Source organism: Lepisma saccharinum, chromosome 6, assembly GCF_977018435.1.
Source record: "Lepisma saccharinum chromosome 6, izLepSacc3.1, whole genome shotgun sequence".
NCBI classification, from domain to species: Eukaryota; Metazoa; Arthropoda; class Insecta; order Zygentoma; family Lepismatidae; genus Lepisma; species Lepisma saccharinum.
In genome coordinates this window covers 71061683-71078745 of record NC_139234.1, presented here as the reverse complement: position 1 = coordinate 71078745, position 17063 = coordinate 71061683, and the positions used below count along the sequence as shown (strand labels likewise).

Below are 17063 nucleotides of genomic sequence, written 5' to 3'. Positions count from 1 at the left end.
CAATTTTACACCACCATACAATAACATTTACATGGGAAACATTTCCTAACATATTTTCTTGATTCGAACTAAGGGCAAATTAAATAGTCAAAGGAATTATACACAAGAGAATTAAATTACTGAAAATATGGAAAAGCACGATACCGAAATCTGTAATGAGTGCGAAGGGAAAATCGAGAAAAGGAAAAAAAAAGTATAAAAGTATTCGAATAACCAGATTAACAGAGAAAGTTATCACGGCTCGAACAATGCAAATGAAAAAAAAAAACGGGAAAAGAACTAATACGAATTGAAATATACGACAATCGGAAGTAGGCTGAAGGAAGCAAATTTTAATAAACGTGGAAAGAAAACATAATCAAAGGAGCGCTGGTTCGATTCGCGACGGAAGCTCATATTTGTTGTTCGAATCCCACTCTACACTGTATGTCCAGATGCATTTACATTTAAAACAAACTTCGTAGAACTTTTTCCAAATCAGATGTCGTCAAAAATTTAAAAACAAAAGGAATAACTGAAGGAAAAATGCCGAAAGCGTTATTAAATGAAAAAAAAAAAAATCTTCACATATTCGTTCGGAAGTGGTAAAAGAATAATAAAAAACTCAAGCAGAAAAGTTAATAACACTTGATATTATTACAAGAGACATTCTCAAAATAAACTTGTTGTCCTTTGAAATCAAATCAAGAGGAAAGCAAGATCTCCACCCATTCGCGTGAATCTAGCTATTCAAGAGTTGGAAACACTACGCTTCTCGCGAGCTGCTCTTCCTGGCGAAACTAGATGATATAAAATTCCGGGTTGCATAACCGTAAGGGGGGGCGTTTCATTCGATTTTGTGTGTACAGGATATTTTAGTGGTCACAATTAAAGTTCCGTATCCCACTTTAAACTGTAGGTTCTGTCCCGATTAGCCTATCTGTGCATAAAGTGGACTTAACAACAATTCAGACATAATTAAAGTTTCCCTACTCACAGCCCTCTGGAGCCTATTTGAAGCATCATATTGTGGTGAAACTTGGTATAGAGGTCGTGGGGAAGCAAATGTTGAGGGGAAAAAATAGTTCAAATTTTCACCGCCCGATGGAAATGTGGTGCTTAGTATTAAATTTCCTCTACTCAGAGCCCTCTGTCAATGTGAGTGAGCCTTTGGAAGCATGAGACAGCATGATCAATTATCGCATGAAGAGTTTCCTGTGATGTTGTTCATTCTGCACAATATTTGAGCACCACATTTCCACCTGGTAGTGAAAATTATAATTATTTTTTTTGTCAGCACTTGTTGCCCCGTGGTCTCCATAGCCTCCTCAGAGTCGAGATGAAGTCGAAAGCTTTTAAAGTTTTTCGTATAATGCTGTTTATGTGTTTTGTGTGGTTGAACAATAATGTTGCCAGGAAGAAGAAGTTTTTTACTGTCAATATAGAACTGTTATTCTCAATCTAAATGTTAACAATATATTAACACAACATGCCAAAAATACTCCCAGGCAGTTTATGTAAACAGCTAAACCTGTATGCGTATGTGTCAAATCAGGTTGCACGAGGGCACATTAAATTCAAACACAAAATCGCAAAGATATAGTAAATTTTAAATGCAACAAATCAATGAAAGATATTATCAGACAGAGAGCATATCATCCATTGAGAATGGAAATGTTCTATCTCCAAATTGAAAACAAATGGAGATGTTTTGGCTGTAGTCTATTTAGGATGTAATTGTTTCATTTCTACAATTGTCTGATGCCTACATACAACCAATATTGATATTTTGAGAGTTTTTTTTGGTCCATGTTCAGAATTTGGAAACAGCCACGAGAATGTAAACTTCAACAGCCAATGAAACCTTATGACAATTTCCTCAACCAACTACAAGCGTCATCCAAGCATGAGATAAAGCACTTGCATTCTAACCTCAGCCACTTGTGGGATATGCTTAACAATGGTAGTGGTTTTCGGTTCTTACTTTTGTTGTTAACAGACAAGAATTTTGAATAATAGTGGAATCAAACTAGTTCATTGATTTCCCAAAATGTGAATTATTTATTTAATTTGCTACCAAATGACAAATTTATACTGAAATTGTTTCATCTCCATCTCTTTTCCAGAATTCAGTGTTAAATCTACGAGATAGAACACTGGTACTCTGAAATCATAGCTGGGGTTGCATGCAATTGTTCTATCTGAAATTTCGATAATTAATTACAGCATAAATACCTAACCAAATAACAACAAATTTTTAGAGCCTTTGCAATGATACAAACTTTCAGCACAATCGTGACAAGGGTCCAATAAATATATCATGTCAAACTTTAAAGGGCTTTCCTGAAAAAAAGTAAAAATTCGACGATATCTCATGTACAAAAATTACATTCATGAACACAAAACATGACAACACAAAAATAACACCCCAAAATTATGTACACAGTATTGCAAAAATGTTTAACAAGAGTAATAACACCTTCCAACATTAATTCAACAACAGATCAATGCAAGACATACACTCGATTTTGTTTAAATCACTCCTAATATATTTTCATTTTTTAAAAATCCTTTGTGTAAATTATCGTTTTAAATCAATTCAGCAAAGGCAAGCAACGAATTTGCTTTTGTCTTAGTGACCTTGATCTTTTTGGTTTAGATGTCCCTACAGGCTGCAAAAGTTCATCTGCATTCTATTGTGAGCAACCCCCCCCCCCTCGTGGCGGAGTGGTTAGCACATCACGCTACAATGCCAGGGGTCCCAGGTTCGAATCCCGGCCTGGGCATGAATGTTTGTGAGTGTCCATTCATCAATTTCATCATATCATCACTCATCCCCATCTTCCCAAATTAGCCAAAGGTGGCACAAAATCTAAGTAAAATAAAGCAAATCAATAACAATAATAATTCTATTGTGTGTGTTTATGTGAAACATCCGTACTGGGCCAAGGCCTTAACCTGGTCCTGATAGTAATTATCTCATGAGTAGAGTCACTTAAAAGGTAAATTGTTATGTTATGTAAATTAGCAGTATAATGGTTCAAACTTAGATGGAATACCAAAATGAGATAATTTTATTAACTAAAACATGGCTTACACTTTGTGCCAATATGGTTTATTTTTAAGCAGTATATATGAGATCTACTCACAAAGTAACTGATCTTTGGCCAGGGAAAAATGCAGTAACTCATCTGGAGATCTGAAACCCTAATCCCCTTCAAAGTAGTCTCATTGGGACTGCATACACTTGTCCTGGTGGCGCCTCCGTTGTTGGAAGTATTTCTGGAAAGCCTCTTGGGATATGGAGTACAGTTGAGCCACCGTGTTTCATATCATGTCTTTTTGTGACTCAAATCGAATCCTTCAGTGGCATTTTCAGTTTGGACAACAGCCAGAAATCGGAAGCAGCTATGTCGGGAGAGTAGGGAGCCTGATGAACTAGAGAAATGCTGCGTTGGCCAAGAAAGCCTGAATCACATGCAAGCTGCTTTTGTTATGTTAGCAGTTTTGGTACAAATTTCACAGACATTCTCTGCATGACCAAATATCCTCTCAAAATGGAAGGTACTGATCCAGTGCTTATCCCCACCTTATCTGCATCTTTTTGGACAGTGGCACAACAGTCTTTCATGACCAGAGTCCATACTTGGTCGGTCAATCATCTTGTCTTTTCGGGTTGTTGATGGCATCCTGGAACATGTGATGCTCTCCACAATGAGCATTTTTTTTTCAGTTGTTTCCATGGAAAAAGTAAGGTTGGATACTTTTTGAACAGACCTCATGTATCAAGTTAAACTCTTACTGTTTATTATTGGTGTTTCTGGCAATTAATATATAAATTTTTAAACAATGTATAGAGTGTTAGATCTAAAGTTTGCTACCTTTTACTAGGTGGGCAAAGGTGGAGCCCTCCCCTTCTTATCCCCTAGGAATCAGCAACTAGTAACTATTGTTACCTTATTTTCTCTTCTGTTGATGCAATACCCCTCAGTGTAACTAGTCTATCGTTTGCATCTGAAAATCAAATTTCTAATGTATTAATTTCTTTTTCAGGTTTCAACTGTATTGAAAGAAAATGCTGATTTGAAGTCTGACAGGAAACAGGTTTCATGCCTAGTTGAACAGAAGAAATGCTATAATTCGATCCCAAAACCTATGGAAGCAAGTGTTTTCACACCATCCATGTCAGTGGTTGGCCGAAATATAACTGCAGCCTATGATGATGTTTTCAGTGAACCTTTGTCTACTCAAAATTCAGATAAGTGCATCATAGATAATACTATGTTACCTGATACATTGAATAACATAGTGACTTCAGGTGCAACGACAGTTTCAAAGAACCGTGAATATCATATAGGAGGAACTCAGGTGGTGAACAGTGGGTGGAATAGAAATGGAGAGAATAGTGGTGATCCGACGGACACACCTACTTCGGAAGAAGAAACTATCTCGTTGGAGAAATTAGCTGAATATTTAGAAAGAGAGAAACAATATGGAGATTCAGGCCATTTGCGCACAAGTTCAAGTGGTGGTGTACCAGAAATTTCCAATAACAGGGAGAATGGCCAATTCAACACTGTGAATCCTCCATTTGTGAAAAAGGACTCTAGCAAATTACAGAGCTGCATGTTTGCAGCAAAAGAAAACCAGAGAACAAATTCAACAATTAATTTACAGAATCATAACTTTTATGATAGTGCCAACATTAATAATACTCCTTCCCTTGATCCCAGCTTCAACACTTCAAACAGGATAGTTGTTGATGAAATGAGCAAACAGAACAACAGATTGCAAAGCTATTCTAGTACAAATTTGAGTGCCTTTAATGTCAGCAATGGTCCTGTAAGTCACCAAACGAGACAGTGTAGTTCTTCCATTGCAGTATCGAAGAGTGAGGGTGGTCCCTCATCATGCTTAATTAAGGCAAAAGGTATGAGCTCACGATCTGACTGTGGAGTGATGCAAGATATTGGTGATAACATAAATCTATTAATGAACACTATAAATGAGTTCAGTAATCATACTGATAATAGAAAAGCATTGAATAATGTTCTACCTACATCCACCAACCAACACATGGACACATCAATGAATATTGCACCTGGTTCAATATTAGGTGCAAGATTAATTGGGGACAAGCATTCTAATTCATCAGGGTCTGTGTTCAATGTTAACAGAAAACCTGTTTTAAACCACCACCAGCCTATAAAAGATAACAACTCTGATCCATTTATTGCTCAGCTATTAACAGAAATAGAAAGTGCATTAGACAGTGTTAACAGTGCTTTGTCTACTGAACCACACACTGCCATTACAGCTCAAGAGAACATTGTAAAAGAAAATGGGGTGCGGACATCTACGATTGTTAATCCACCATTGCGAGAAAATAGTACAAATGGCAGTGCCTCATCTAGTACAGTAGCAGATAAGTGTCTCCAATCACAGAAAAATACTACGATTAAAAATTTGAACAATGAGAATGTAGCAATTAGCACCAAAGCATCACCTGCCAGTTCTGACAGCCACACATTGATGATACAGCCTGATATGAACTCTGTAGCAGAGATAAATTGCAATCCCACACAGGAAGGAAATGCTCTAAAATTAGAACAAGCAAAACTCGCTTCATGTATCAAGAACTCAGATCCTGCTAAGGTGTCAGGAATAACAGAAATTGAACTTGCCAGTACTCTTCATACAAGTAGTGATAATGTACAATCTTCATCTGCCACTAGTAGTAGTACAAGTACTGTTCCTAGTACCCACATTGCTCGTTCTGTGGACCCACATATCAGTGTTCAACATGAAGATGCTGTCAGAAGAAACAGTGCACCAAGTGTGAAAGTTGAGAGAGAAGACAGTGACAGTGATTGTGAAATTTTGTGTGAGCCGAGTACTATGGATGTACCAATACCTTACCAAATATCTCGGCTGAAAAAAGAAATAGAAGCAGATCTTATGGATATTGCCAGAATGGCCAGCATGGAAAATATCCTTGCTTCAAAACTTCCACCAATCACCAGTTTAAGTGTTCCGAGCAGTTCCAGTGTAAATTTTTGTGTTCCAAATCCCATAGTGCAACAGTTTAACCAGAATATTACTCCTGCAGCTGGTATCACTCTACCGAACCCCTCTGCTCATCACGGTAGAACGCTACGGAGTATGGTGCCTAATTTTCATTCTGGTGCATCAGTAACTGGACAGTACAATTGGAACCCACAACGAAAACAAGCGACTATGTCTGCATATGTTACAAGAACTTCACAACCACAAAAACAAGCGACTATGTCTGCATATGTTACAAAAACTTCACAACCCCGAAAACAAGTGAAACTGATTGATCCCACTGTTGCAAGTATTATGAACACCCAGACTTCCATCCCTACATCATCTCTTGGGTGAGTGTTAACTTTTCTTCTCTTGAGTCAAACTGGAGTTAAAAATATACTGGAACTTTATTTCAGTGAAAGTGTATTCTACTTTTGAATAACTATTCATAACATAATGGAGTACTGTTCTATTTTTCTAATACTTTCAAGTATATTCACAGAATTAGAACGAATGTGCATTATATGAAACTCTACCACACCCTTTAAGGTTAAAACGAGGGTTAAAGGTCCAGTAACTCATAAATTTTAATGGGTTCTATTGGGTGTTACAACAGGACCAAAACCTTTTTTCTTGTACAATTTAAATACGGTCCAGGAAGCTTTTTCCTGGATGAATTTAAATATGGTCCAGGAACCTTTTTCTTCAGATCAATTTAAATATGGTCCAGGAACCTTTTTCTTCAGATCAATTTAAATATGGTTCAGGAACCTTTTTCTTCAGATCAATTTAAATATGGTCCAGGAACCTTTTTCTTCAGATCAATTTAAATATGGTCCAGGAACCTTTTTCTTCAGATCAATTTAAATATGGTCCAGGAACCTTTTTCTTCAGATCAATTTAAATATGGTCCAGGAACCTTTTTCTTCAGATCAATTTAAATATGGTCCAGGAACCTTTTTCTTCAGATCAATTTAAATATGGTCCAGGAACCTTTTTCTTCAGATCAATTTAAATATGGTCCAGGAACCTTTTTCTTCAGATCAATTTAAATATGGTCCAGGAACCTTTTTCTTCAGATCAATTTAAATATGGTCCAGGAACCTTTTTCTTCAGATCAATTTAAATATGGTCCAGGAACCTTTTTCTTCAGATCAATTTAAATATGGTCCAGGAACCTTTTTCTTCAGATCAATTTAAATATGGTCCAGGAACCTTTTTCTTCAGATCAATTTAAATATGGTCCAGGAACCTTTTTCTTCAGATCAATTTAAATATGGTCCAGGAACCTTTTTCTTCAGATCAATTTAAATATGGTTCAGGAACCTTTTTCTTCAGATCAATTTAAATATGGTTCAGGAACCTTTTTCTTCAGATCAATTTAAATATGGTTCAGGAACCTTTTTCTTCAGATCAATTTAAATATGGTCCAGGAACCTTTTTCTTCAGATCAATTTAAATATGGTCCAGGAACCTTTTTCTTCAGATCAATTTAAATATGGTCCAGGAACCTTTTTCTTCAGATCAATTTAAATATGGTCCAGGAACCTTTTTCTTCAGATCAATTTAAATATGGTTCAGGAACCTTTTTCTTCAGATCAATTTAAATATGGTCCAGGAACCTTTTTCTTCAGATCAATTTAAATATGGTCCAGGAACCTTTTTCTTCAGATCAATTTAAATATGGTCCAGGAACCTTTTTCTTCAGATCAATTTAAATATGGTCCAGGAACCTTTTTCTTCAGATCAATTTAAATATGGTCCAGGAACCTTTTTCTTCAGATCAATTTAAATATGGTTCAGGAACCTTTTTCTTCAGATCAATTTAAATATGGTTCAGGAACCTTTTTCTTCAGATCAATTTAAATATGGTTCAGGAACCTTTTTCTTCAGATCAATTTAAATATGGTTCAGGAACCTTTTTCTTCAGATCAATTTAAATATGGTTCAGGAACCTTTTTCTTCAGATCAATTTAAATATGGTTCAGGAACTTTTTTTCAATGGAACAAAAGACAACTTGGAAAAAAGGTTCCTGGACCATATTAAAATTGATCCAGAAAAGGTTCCTGGACCATATTTAAATTGATCTGGAATAAAGGTTCCTGGACCGAATTAAAATACTTTAAACATAAAAAGGTTCTTTACAGTCTAAAACCCATTTGCACTTGCTGATTTTCTCTTCCAGATGGGAATTGAATTTATTTACAATCCCTGGAACTTTATCAACCCTGGTATTGTTCAAGATCCAGGAACCCATACATTCTAATGGGTTCTTTTGGGTTCCATAACAGGACCAGAACCTTTTTTCTCGTACAATTTAAATTCGGACCAAGTTGCATATTGTTTCATTTCAATACGGAACTATGACCCTATTTAAAATGGTCCTGAAAAAAGGTTCCTGCATCATATTTAAATTGATCCGGAAAAAAGGTTACTGGACTGCATTGAAATACTTTACATATAAAAAGGTTCTTTATGGTCCAGAACCCATTTACACTTGCATATTTTCTCTCCTGGACCAGAATTGAATTTATTTAAACTTCTTGGACCTTTAACAACCCTGGATAAAACATTCAGTTGATGACACAAAGTATGAAGTTTGTGTTGTTTTATTTAGAAAATTATATAATGCTGGAAAATGATAAACCTGTTTCGTCTGAAGTCAGTTCATTGAGAAATTGCAGTACTATATTTTCTGCAGTGAGATCTGAAAGGGAATTTGTTCAGAATGACTACCTTTTTTGGTAGAAACAATAATTTTAAAATGCTAAACTCTTTCTTCTCAGCACTTGCAATGTGAGTTCATACTTATTTTTGAAGTAAACTTATACAAATACTGTTACCAACAAGAGATTGCCTTGATGGTCAAGCATGTTGACTGTCTCCCACTCCCACTACCTAATATTCCAAATGTTAATCCTAGCATGGTTGTTGATGTTCCTTTGTGAGTATCTTCAAATCCCATCTTATTTATTTATCTTCATCATAGTCAGAAGGTGCAGAAAAGTGATATGAAATATATATATATATATATATATAAAATGTTACCAGCAACATACAAGTACACTAGTAATACAAATTAAAATTGATATACTATCAAATGTATAGTGATACCATTTTCCCCAGTTTTCATATTTAAAATATATCCAATTGAATTTCATTATAACAATAAACAGTACTTTCTGGGTTGTGGATTTTTATTCATGAAGGCCATAATCACTGAAATTATATATGCTATGTTGGTTACACCTCAATTTGAAATAAGTTTATTATTGCTTAACTCCAGATTGGCTTGATATTAATTTTGTGTATTACATGTAGGTTATTCTACACAAGGAAAAAGTATCAAGATTGGAATTTATATGTGTTATAACTTTGTAACATAAGATCAACATGGTGCAATACTAGAATTAAAAATTACTACGTACTCTGTTTCTCTTGGGAACCACGCCGACCTCCATGGTGGAGTGGTTATCATAGCATGCTGCAACGCTGGAGGTTCCAGATTGGAATCCTGGCCTGAACATGGGAGTTTTTTGTAAGTGTTCCTTCGTCAATTTCGTCATGTTATCATTCATCCTTAACTTTGCAATTAGCCAAAAGTGGCAGAAAAGCAAAGTAAAATAAATGAAATCAATCAATCTTGGGAGCCACGGTGGTCCAGTCGATAGGACACCTGACTACCTCATGGGAGACCTGGCAAGTGACCTGAAGTCGGAATTTTTCTGACCTTGTGCATGCAGAAAGGAGCCTCAAATAAATGGGTACCTTGGGGCACCCTGGGAGGCCGAAGGATAGTGCTGATCACATCACATCCAAAATTGGCTGAGATCGAGAATGTGCATGGGGAACTTTACTTACCTTTATCTGTTTCTTATCTTCTCTTTCTTAAACTTTTGCTAACATTATCTGTAGTAAAATGCTTATGTATTGTAACATACTGTGAGCAGAGTTGTGTATAAATCTTCAGGTACTTTTAGTTTAATGTGGCTATTTTGTGTGTTCATCTTTCTCCCTCTTGTTGTGAAAACTCCAAGCTGGTGGGGTGTAGTTGTTAGCATGGCATATTACAAACCAGAGGAATTAGGTTTGAATAGTGGGTATTCTGGTTGTTATTGTATTTATTCCTTTCTTTGTTTAGTCAGTTAACCATTTTTGTCAAAATTAATGTGGATGTGAGGAAACCCAAAATACAAATACTATTCCTAAAGTAGTATAACATAATTATTGTTTATGTACAATCTAGACTTTGTTCATTTTTTTCTATTCTTGGTGAAAACTGCACTACAGTGTGAATTTATGCGTATCTGAATTGACATAATGTCATTTACAAATTTCCTTCAAGAGAAACAGAATACTTATTCTCACAGATGAAGTATGCTCAGTAGAGGATTTGTTTAAGAAAATCTCGGTGGAAAGAACCATATGTAATGCATATATTTAATTTGTACCTTAAAAGAGGAAATAATCATACCATGCTTTATTTTCTCATTGTTGTGACCTGGTAGTTAGCTTCATTTCTTTGTTATGGCTTGAATAATACATACACATGACTTTGTTTAATGCAGAGTTTGCCAAGCTCCTTGAGACACACAGCTACTTCCCACGTTGGAGCTACATGCTCGGATTTTTTCATTGATTTATTGGTTGATAAAGTTATTTTTTGTTGCCTTGAGCTAGTACATCAAGATTTGTCATGTTACAGCTCTGGTAGCCACTAAGATAGCGATAATTGACATGGACCGGCAGGTGGCACGTAAGGATAGTTTTTCCATCTTTACTGATTATTACCCTAAAGTTTGTTATTTTTATTGGTGCATAACTGATTGTCCAGTGTCAATGATTATTGTTGCTATTCTCAGAATATTGATTGAGCTGTTGCTACCTATGTTGAGGGCGCACTCAACATGTTGCGAAAGTTCCTTCAAAAATTGCTGCCAGGAACTGCAGTGTGTGGCCAACTATTCACGGGCCACAGGCAATATCTGCACAGTTCACTGGTAGCTTGTGTTCAGCATTTGGCTATACCTGGTTTAATGTACACACCACACGCCAAAAATCCACATTTTTTTGGAGTCCCCTTCATCCTCAGAAAATTGGTGTTTGGTGTGCTATGTCAAGGTGACGGATAATAGGCCCATCTTCTTTGAAACACCATTGGATAGTGAGACTTATCATTGCCTTCTTGGAACCAGATGAACGTCGTTGCTGGTTTCAACAAGACAGTGCAACTTGCCATACATCAAATTCCACCATGACGATGTTGAGGGAGTTCTTTGATGACAGGATTATTTCTAAAGGACTCTGGCCTGCCAGGTCTCCAGATCTCACAAGTCTTGATTTCTTCTTTTGGGGTGATTTGAAACAAACAGTGTACAGACAGAAGCCACATATCCTAGAAGAGTTGAAGAATCACATTATTGAAGCTGTTCAGAATGTAACTGTAGAGGTGCTCCATAAGATTGTTAGGAACATGGTGAACCATCTGGATATGTGCATCGAAGAATGAGGCCATCACTTTCAGTATTTGCTGTAATAGTTCAGGTATGTGTTACTTGATTCATATCTTCTACTTGATTCATATCTCTCTACCTCGGGGCCGGTTTTTCATTGAACGCACTGTATAACAGTGTGTAGAGGACATGAAGGTGAACAACTTTCTATTTAAATATATTAATAAACTTACGTTTTGCGAGTATCTATGTTGCTCCTGCGACGTTTCGGGACGCAACTGCTCCCTTCATCAGGCTGTTCACGTTAAGGTTATATATAATTCATAAGCACGTCGACCTCTCCGTAGGTACAGGATATGGGATTGGTAAAAGGTGTGTGGTTAACAACTTTCTGTAATAACATTTTGTTTGTTGACACCTTGTTTTGAACTGGCAGAGTTGTTAGTTCATCATATCATCATGCAATTAGCCAAAAGTGGCAGAAAAGCAAAGTAAAATAAACCAACTCAATCAAATGAATCAACTTTGTTTTGACACTGAGAGCCTTCAATAACTGAATTTTTAATCCTTTATATATGCAACCATACGTAACAGATTCAACGTTGCCTCTACCATTTTTATTTTTTTATGGCAGTAAACATACTAAAAGCGATATTATGCCATTGAATGCTATCATGGCAGTAGATTGAACACAAGAAGTTAAATCTCTGTTATGTATGATACATATGCTGCATATACTATTTCATGTTTTTGCATTAAAGAAGTGCTTTATAAGTTTTGTAAATACGTATTCACACTGTATAAATTGCATTGACTGGTCTGTAGCAACGTTTTTGTTATTGTAACAGGAAATATAACTGTTAGTGGCAACTGCACTATAGATGTCTGGAAGAGCGTGATTCCAGACCCTAGAGCCCATTAAGCAAATCAGTACAAATGAGAACTCTCAAAAATTGTGAACATCAGTAAAGTCCAGTTCCTTGGGTGAGAAAGTGAGTGGCCGTAAGATTGATGACATAGAGAAAACCATGAACTAGGGTTAGAATGTTTGCCATAGCACTGTTGATTGCTGTAACAAAGAGACACGCTCAGAACGCTACCCTGAGGGATGCTGTTCGTGTAGACAAGGGTTTGAAAAAGAATTCCCAACATCTATGTAGAAGTTAGGAAATTCTGAATAAAGTACTCCATGTGGCCACGAACACCCCAGGAGTGGAGGGAGCTGCTTCATGATACCACATCGCCAGGTTGTATCATAGACCTTTTGGCAGTCAAATGTGAGTGCAATTAAGTGTCCTTCTTCAGTGATTTATTTATTTTATTTTACTTAGCTTTTCTGCCACTTTTGGCTAATTGCAAAGATGGGAATGAGTGATAATATGAAGAAATTGATGAAGGGACACTCACAAAGAACACCAAGGTCCAAGCTGAGATTTGAACCCGAGACCCCTGGCATTGTAGCATGCTGTGATAACCACTCTGCCACCGAGGTTGGCTCTGTTCCTTCTTCAAGAAAGCATCCTGAATGAGATGATCAAGTGTGGAACTGTTATGACGAAGCCCACATTTAAAATTGCTGTTTGCCTTCAAGAATCAGGTAATGCTTGTTGACAATTAGAGTTGCAAAAGAGCTTTTTTTTTAAAAAAAAACATTGAAATTTTGGCTTTCTTGGCTTTTTACCAATTACAGCTAACCTATTTCACTTGAAGTTACTGTTATGAGTTTACAGGTTTGTATTGACATATTTTACAACTAGCTAAAACAATTTACATGATGTAGCAGCCAAGAGACAGATTTTGGCCAATCCCAATAGACACATAGTGCATAGTGGTTGAGATACAATTTTAACCCTAGCTTACTGAGTAGCCCCACCACCTCTATTTTTTAGATTTTTCAACTGTTTGAAAATAAATTACATTGTTCCCTAGGATGTTCTCAATATTTCTGTATTACTTTTGTTCATAACAACATAAATGTAATGTTAATAGGAGGCAAAATGTTCTTGGTGGGCATAACAGGTGCCATCATGCCAGTGACAGTGTACAATTGGTTGGTAATGATGGTAATTATTATAATTATTATATTTAATAAACAACTGCACTTCTACAAACAAGAAAATAATAATAAGAAATTATTAAGGATTTTGTTAGTTTTTGTGAATGGTAAAATATATGTGAGGCACTCATGCAGTAATTGGTTATTATTTTTTATTAATGATAGTAATTTTTGTAATTATTATAATTAATAAATAACTGCTCATATATAATTAGCAAAGGAAGCAGTGATTCAATAATAAAATGGTGATAAAATAAGTGTAGGCCTATGAGTCTCCCCCAATATGATAAGTTTCTTGTAGGGAACAGGTAAGCTAGGGTTAAAACTAAACATGTAGTCCTGATGAGCATATCTGACCATGGAATGGACGTAAAATGAGCTTTTACATGTTTGTGTCTCAATTTAAATGTTGATGTCATAAAATAAGAAACAAATGTTAATATCAAAATATTCAATGTTTCGGAACAATTAAAAATCTTTACTGTTCACAACACACATGTAGAAGTATACGTATTACGTGAATGTGTGTGTGTATCCTGTTTAATGGAGCTTTGAGATGGTAGTGACACATGACTCTTGGAAACCAACCTTGAGAAGTAAATGCAACCTTTCGAACCGAAGCAAGTGCAAGCTGCAAGTGTTGCTTGTCACTTGGCCTGTACCGTTTTCTCAGGGAATTTTCAGACTGAAGCAAAAGTGGCATGTCACTTGGAAGCAGACCCTCAGTAATCCATTCACCCTTTTGAACTGAAGTGCAACAACGAACTAAACATGTTACTTTCATGTTGCTCAGACTACTCTGTTTTTTCAATGGCGTGCATCGTGCTGCTTCGGTCTATTGTTCACCGTGCAGGTGAATGTTTTGCCTTATACTGAAGGAGGCTGTGCTGCTTGTCATCTGTGACTTCAGAGTGAAAGCTCATTTAATGGTGCGCATCATGTTACCTCGGTCTTGTTTGTGCATGCATGGTGGATGCTTGCTTACAGATTGAAGGGGCCCATGTCACTTGTCACTTCAAGTCCACTGCCATGTGTTGTTTGGTTCTGAATGTTCTCTATAATTAACAAGATTGTTAGCTAGTTCATCAGACATTGAGATTTAAGTTAGCCAGTAAATCACAGAGAACAAATTGCAAGGACTGTTGTTGGAAAAAGGCATCCTTTTTTGATAGAAGATTCCTTTTATACAGAAGGTCCAGTCCAGACTTCTTAAATATTTTTTTTTTTTTGCCATTTGCGGTCAGTCTTATTTGCTTCTGCTTCAGTTCTACTGCCAGTGTTTTTCAACCTTTGGTCCGCAAAAGGTTGTCCGTTGCACCCAGGGGTCGACAACAAATTTTAAATCTAATTTTATATTTTTCAGCAAGTCTATACATAATTGAACTATGATTATGCCATAGTTGATATATTAATATTAATTAAGGGTGCATATTAATATCCATATAAACTTTAAAGATCAGAAATGTATTTATGAGTGAAATTGTTGGGATCAGGGCATCGACTTGTAAGAAATAAATTTACTGGGCTGTGATCTCAAAGGTGAGAACCACTGCAACAAGCAGCCAAAATACATGACTAGTTGCTCCGTGACCAGGTTTAGCGGCCACGCTACTGTACTGAAAATCCAGAATACAAATATATTTTACTGAACACACAATTTAATGTAAAGAGATTTGATACTAGATTTTCAAAAGGTAGAGCAGTATTTCCTTTTTTGCTTCATGTACGTGTTCGCATAACAAATTCAAACATTGACAATTATATCATACTAATCATTAGGTTCTAGTAAAAACACGTACAAAACTACTCTAGTTATGTGAATATGTTTATACTACATAGATATATTTTGTAAGCCTACCGAAATATGAAGATAACACTCGGAAAGAACAGTCCATTCAAAAAATCCAGCTTTTTTGAAAACACGGTTTGTCAAGCTATGAATTTCATATTGTAAATTGTATTTTATATTTAGAAATGAATGTCTATTTTACAGTAGGGAGCCTCCCCAATAGCACAGTGGTAGCATTGTTGCTTTGTAATCAATGGGTCCCAGGTTCGATACCCGGTGGGGGCACTTGGCACAGTGGTTGGATCCCACTTTAAGCTGTAGGTTCAGTCCTGATTAGCCTTTCTGTGCATAAAGTGGACGTAAAACAATAATTCAATTTACAGTAGGGAGATAAAGGAAAACCATGGAACAGTTAATATACTGAAAGTTCTTGTATTTTCATTGATTTGAGACACTTCTGTGAAAAAAGCCAAAAAAAAGCCCAACCAAAAAAAATGGTTTTTTTACCTGACCTCTTCTGACTCTATTGACAATACATTTCATCAGCTTGCACACACAGCTAGTTAAAGTGATTGGCCTGTAACTAGTGGCTGTGGTATGATCTTTACTTGGCTTCAGGGTGGGAACTATGATAACCTCTTTCAAAGCGTTAGGAAATAAATCCTTCCATAAAGCCTGCGGAAGATGGTAAGAAGGAAGGTCTTATCTGTGATGGGCTTATGATGCAGCACCTCTTAGTGGATGCTATCTAACCCAAGAGCAGTGTTCTTTTGAGTCCTGAAGCATATTTTCAAACTCCCATTTGCATAGTATGGCTCTGTGTTATTGCTTCGGAAAACAAGTTTACTTGTTCTTGTCATTCTTTCTCATAATGAAAACATGGATGGAAATTATACGAACTGGATGCATCAGAGAATTGTGTGGCCAAAGTATTTGTTTTGTTTCCAGAATTGTATTCTAACGTGTCATGATGCTGCAGTACACTCAGTGGAGAAGTGGATACATCTCCCTGGATGTGGCATACTTTTCTCCTACCATCTTTGGGTGAGGCCTGCTTCTTCATAGAAGACGCACATGGACCCAACCTGCCTTCTTGCTTGACGGAATAAGCTGACAGGCATGCATAACGTGGAACTGCTCAAGGTTGGCAACAATGGGGTTCATGTTGAACAGGCAGAACAAGCGTCCATTGATTTGTGCAGATTGCCACTGGTTGCATACTGTAGAGGACTTACAACATTGAAAGGAGGTCTGTACAAGCAAGATGCTACCTTGATGTCCTCTTCATGCTGTGCAAAGTTTCTTGGCAATGCCTGTATATTCAGTTAGAATATTCATCAGATTGTTAGATTGAAGCTTGAGTGTAATTTCGTACAGAATTCTTTAGTTTTGATTTGCCATTTCTCTATTGTTGATGGAACATGTAATATGCTTATGTCTGTTGCAAAGCTGTAGCAGATTCTTGAGTGTGTGCTCGGATTCATTTAGGCGAACAGGAAGCAATTTAGCTTCTACGAAATGATCAAATGGTGTCACATAAGTAGATTGAATTTTGTTGATGAAGAAGAATGAGGTGGGGACATCCTGTGTGTATTTTGGATGAAGTCTTCATTCAACATAGGATGAAGAGATGCCAGCAAAAAAGTAAGTAACTTGTTTTGTTGTACTTAATTTTTATGTCAGTTTATATATTTGTTTTCATAAATTTGTATCGATAGTTTTTATGTTTAATTTTTT

At 36.3% G+C, this 17063-nt stretch overlaps 1 protein-coding gene across 4 annotated transcripts in view; it reads left to right on the top strand.

Moving 5' to 3' along the window:
* The window catches only part of LOC145988863 (uncharacterized), a 173860-nt gene that overhangs the window by 50839 nt on the left and 105958 nt on the right, over positions 1 to 17063 (top strand). For 3 of the 4 annotated variants that reach the window (XM_083124117.1, XM_083124116.1, XM_083124118.1), the window contains exon 6: positions 4033 to 6377. In XM_083124117.1, the coding sequence (XP_082980243.1) occupies positions 4033 to 6377 (2345 nt within the window). Of the gene's footprint in view, positions 1 to 4032; positions 6378 to 16274; positions 16533 to 17063 lie in introns of those variants that run through there. The other variant, XM_083124119.1, reaches the window with a different exon arrangement.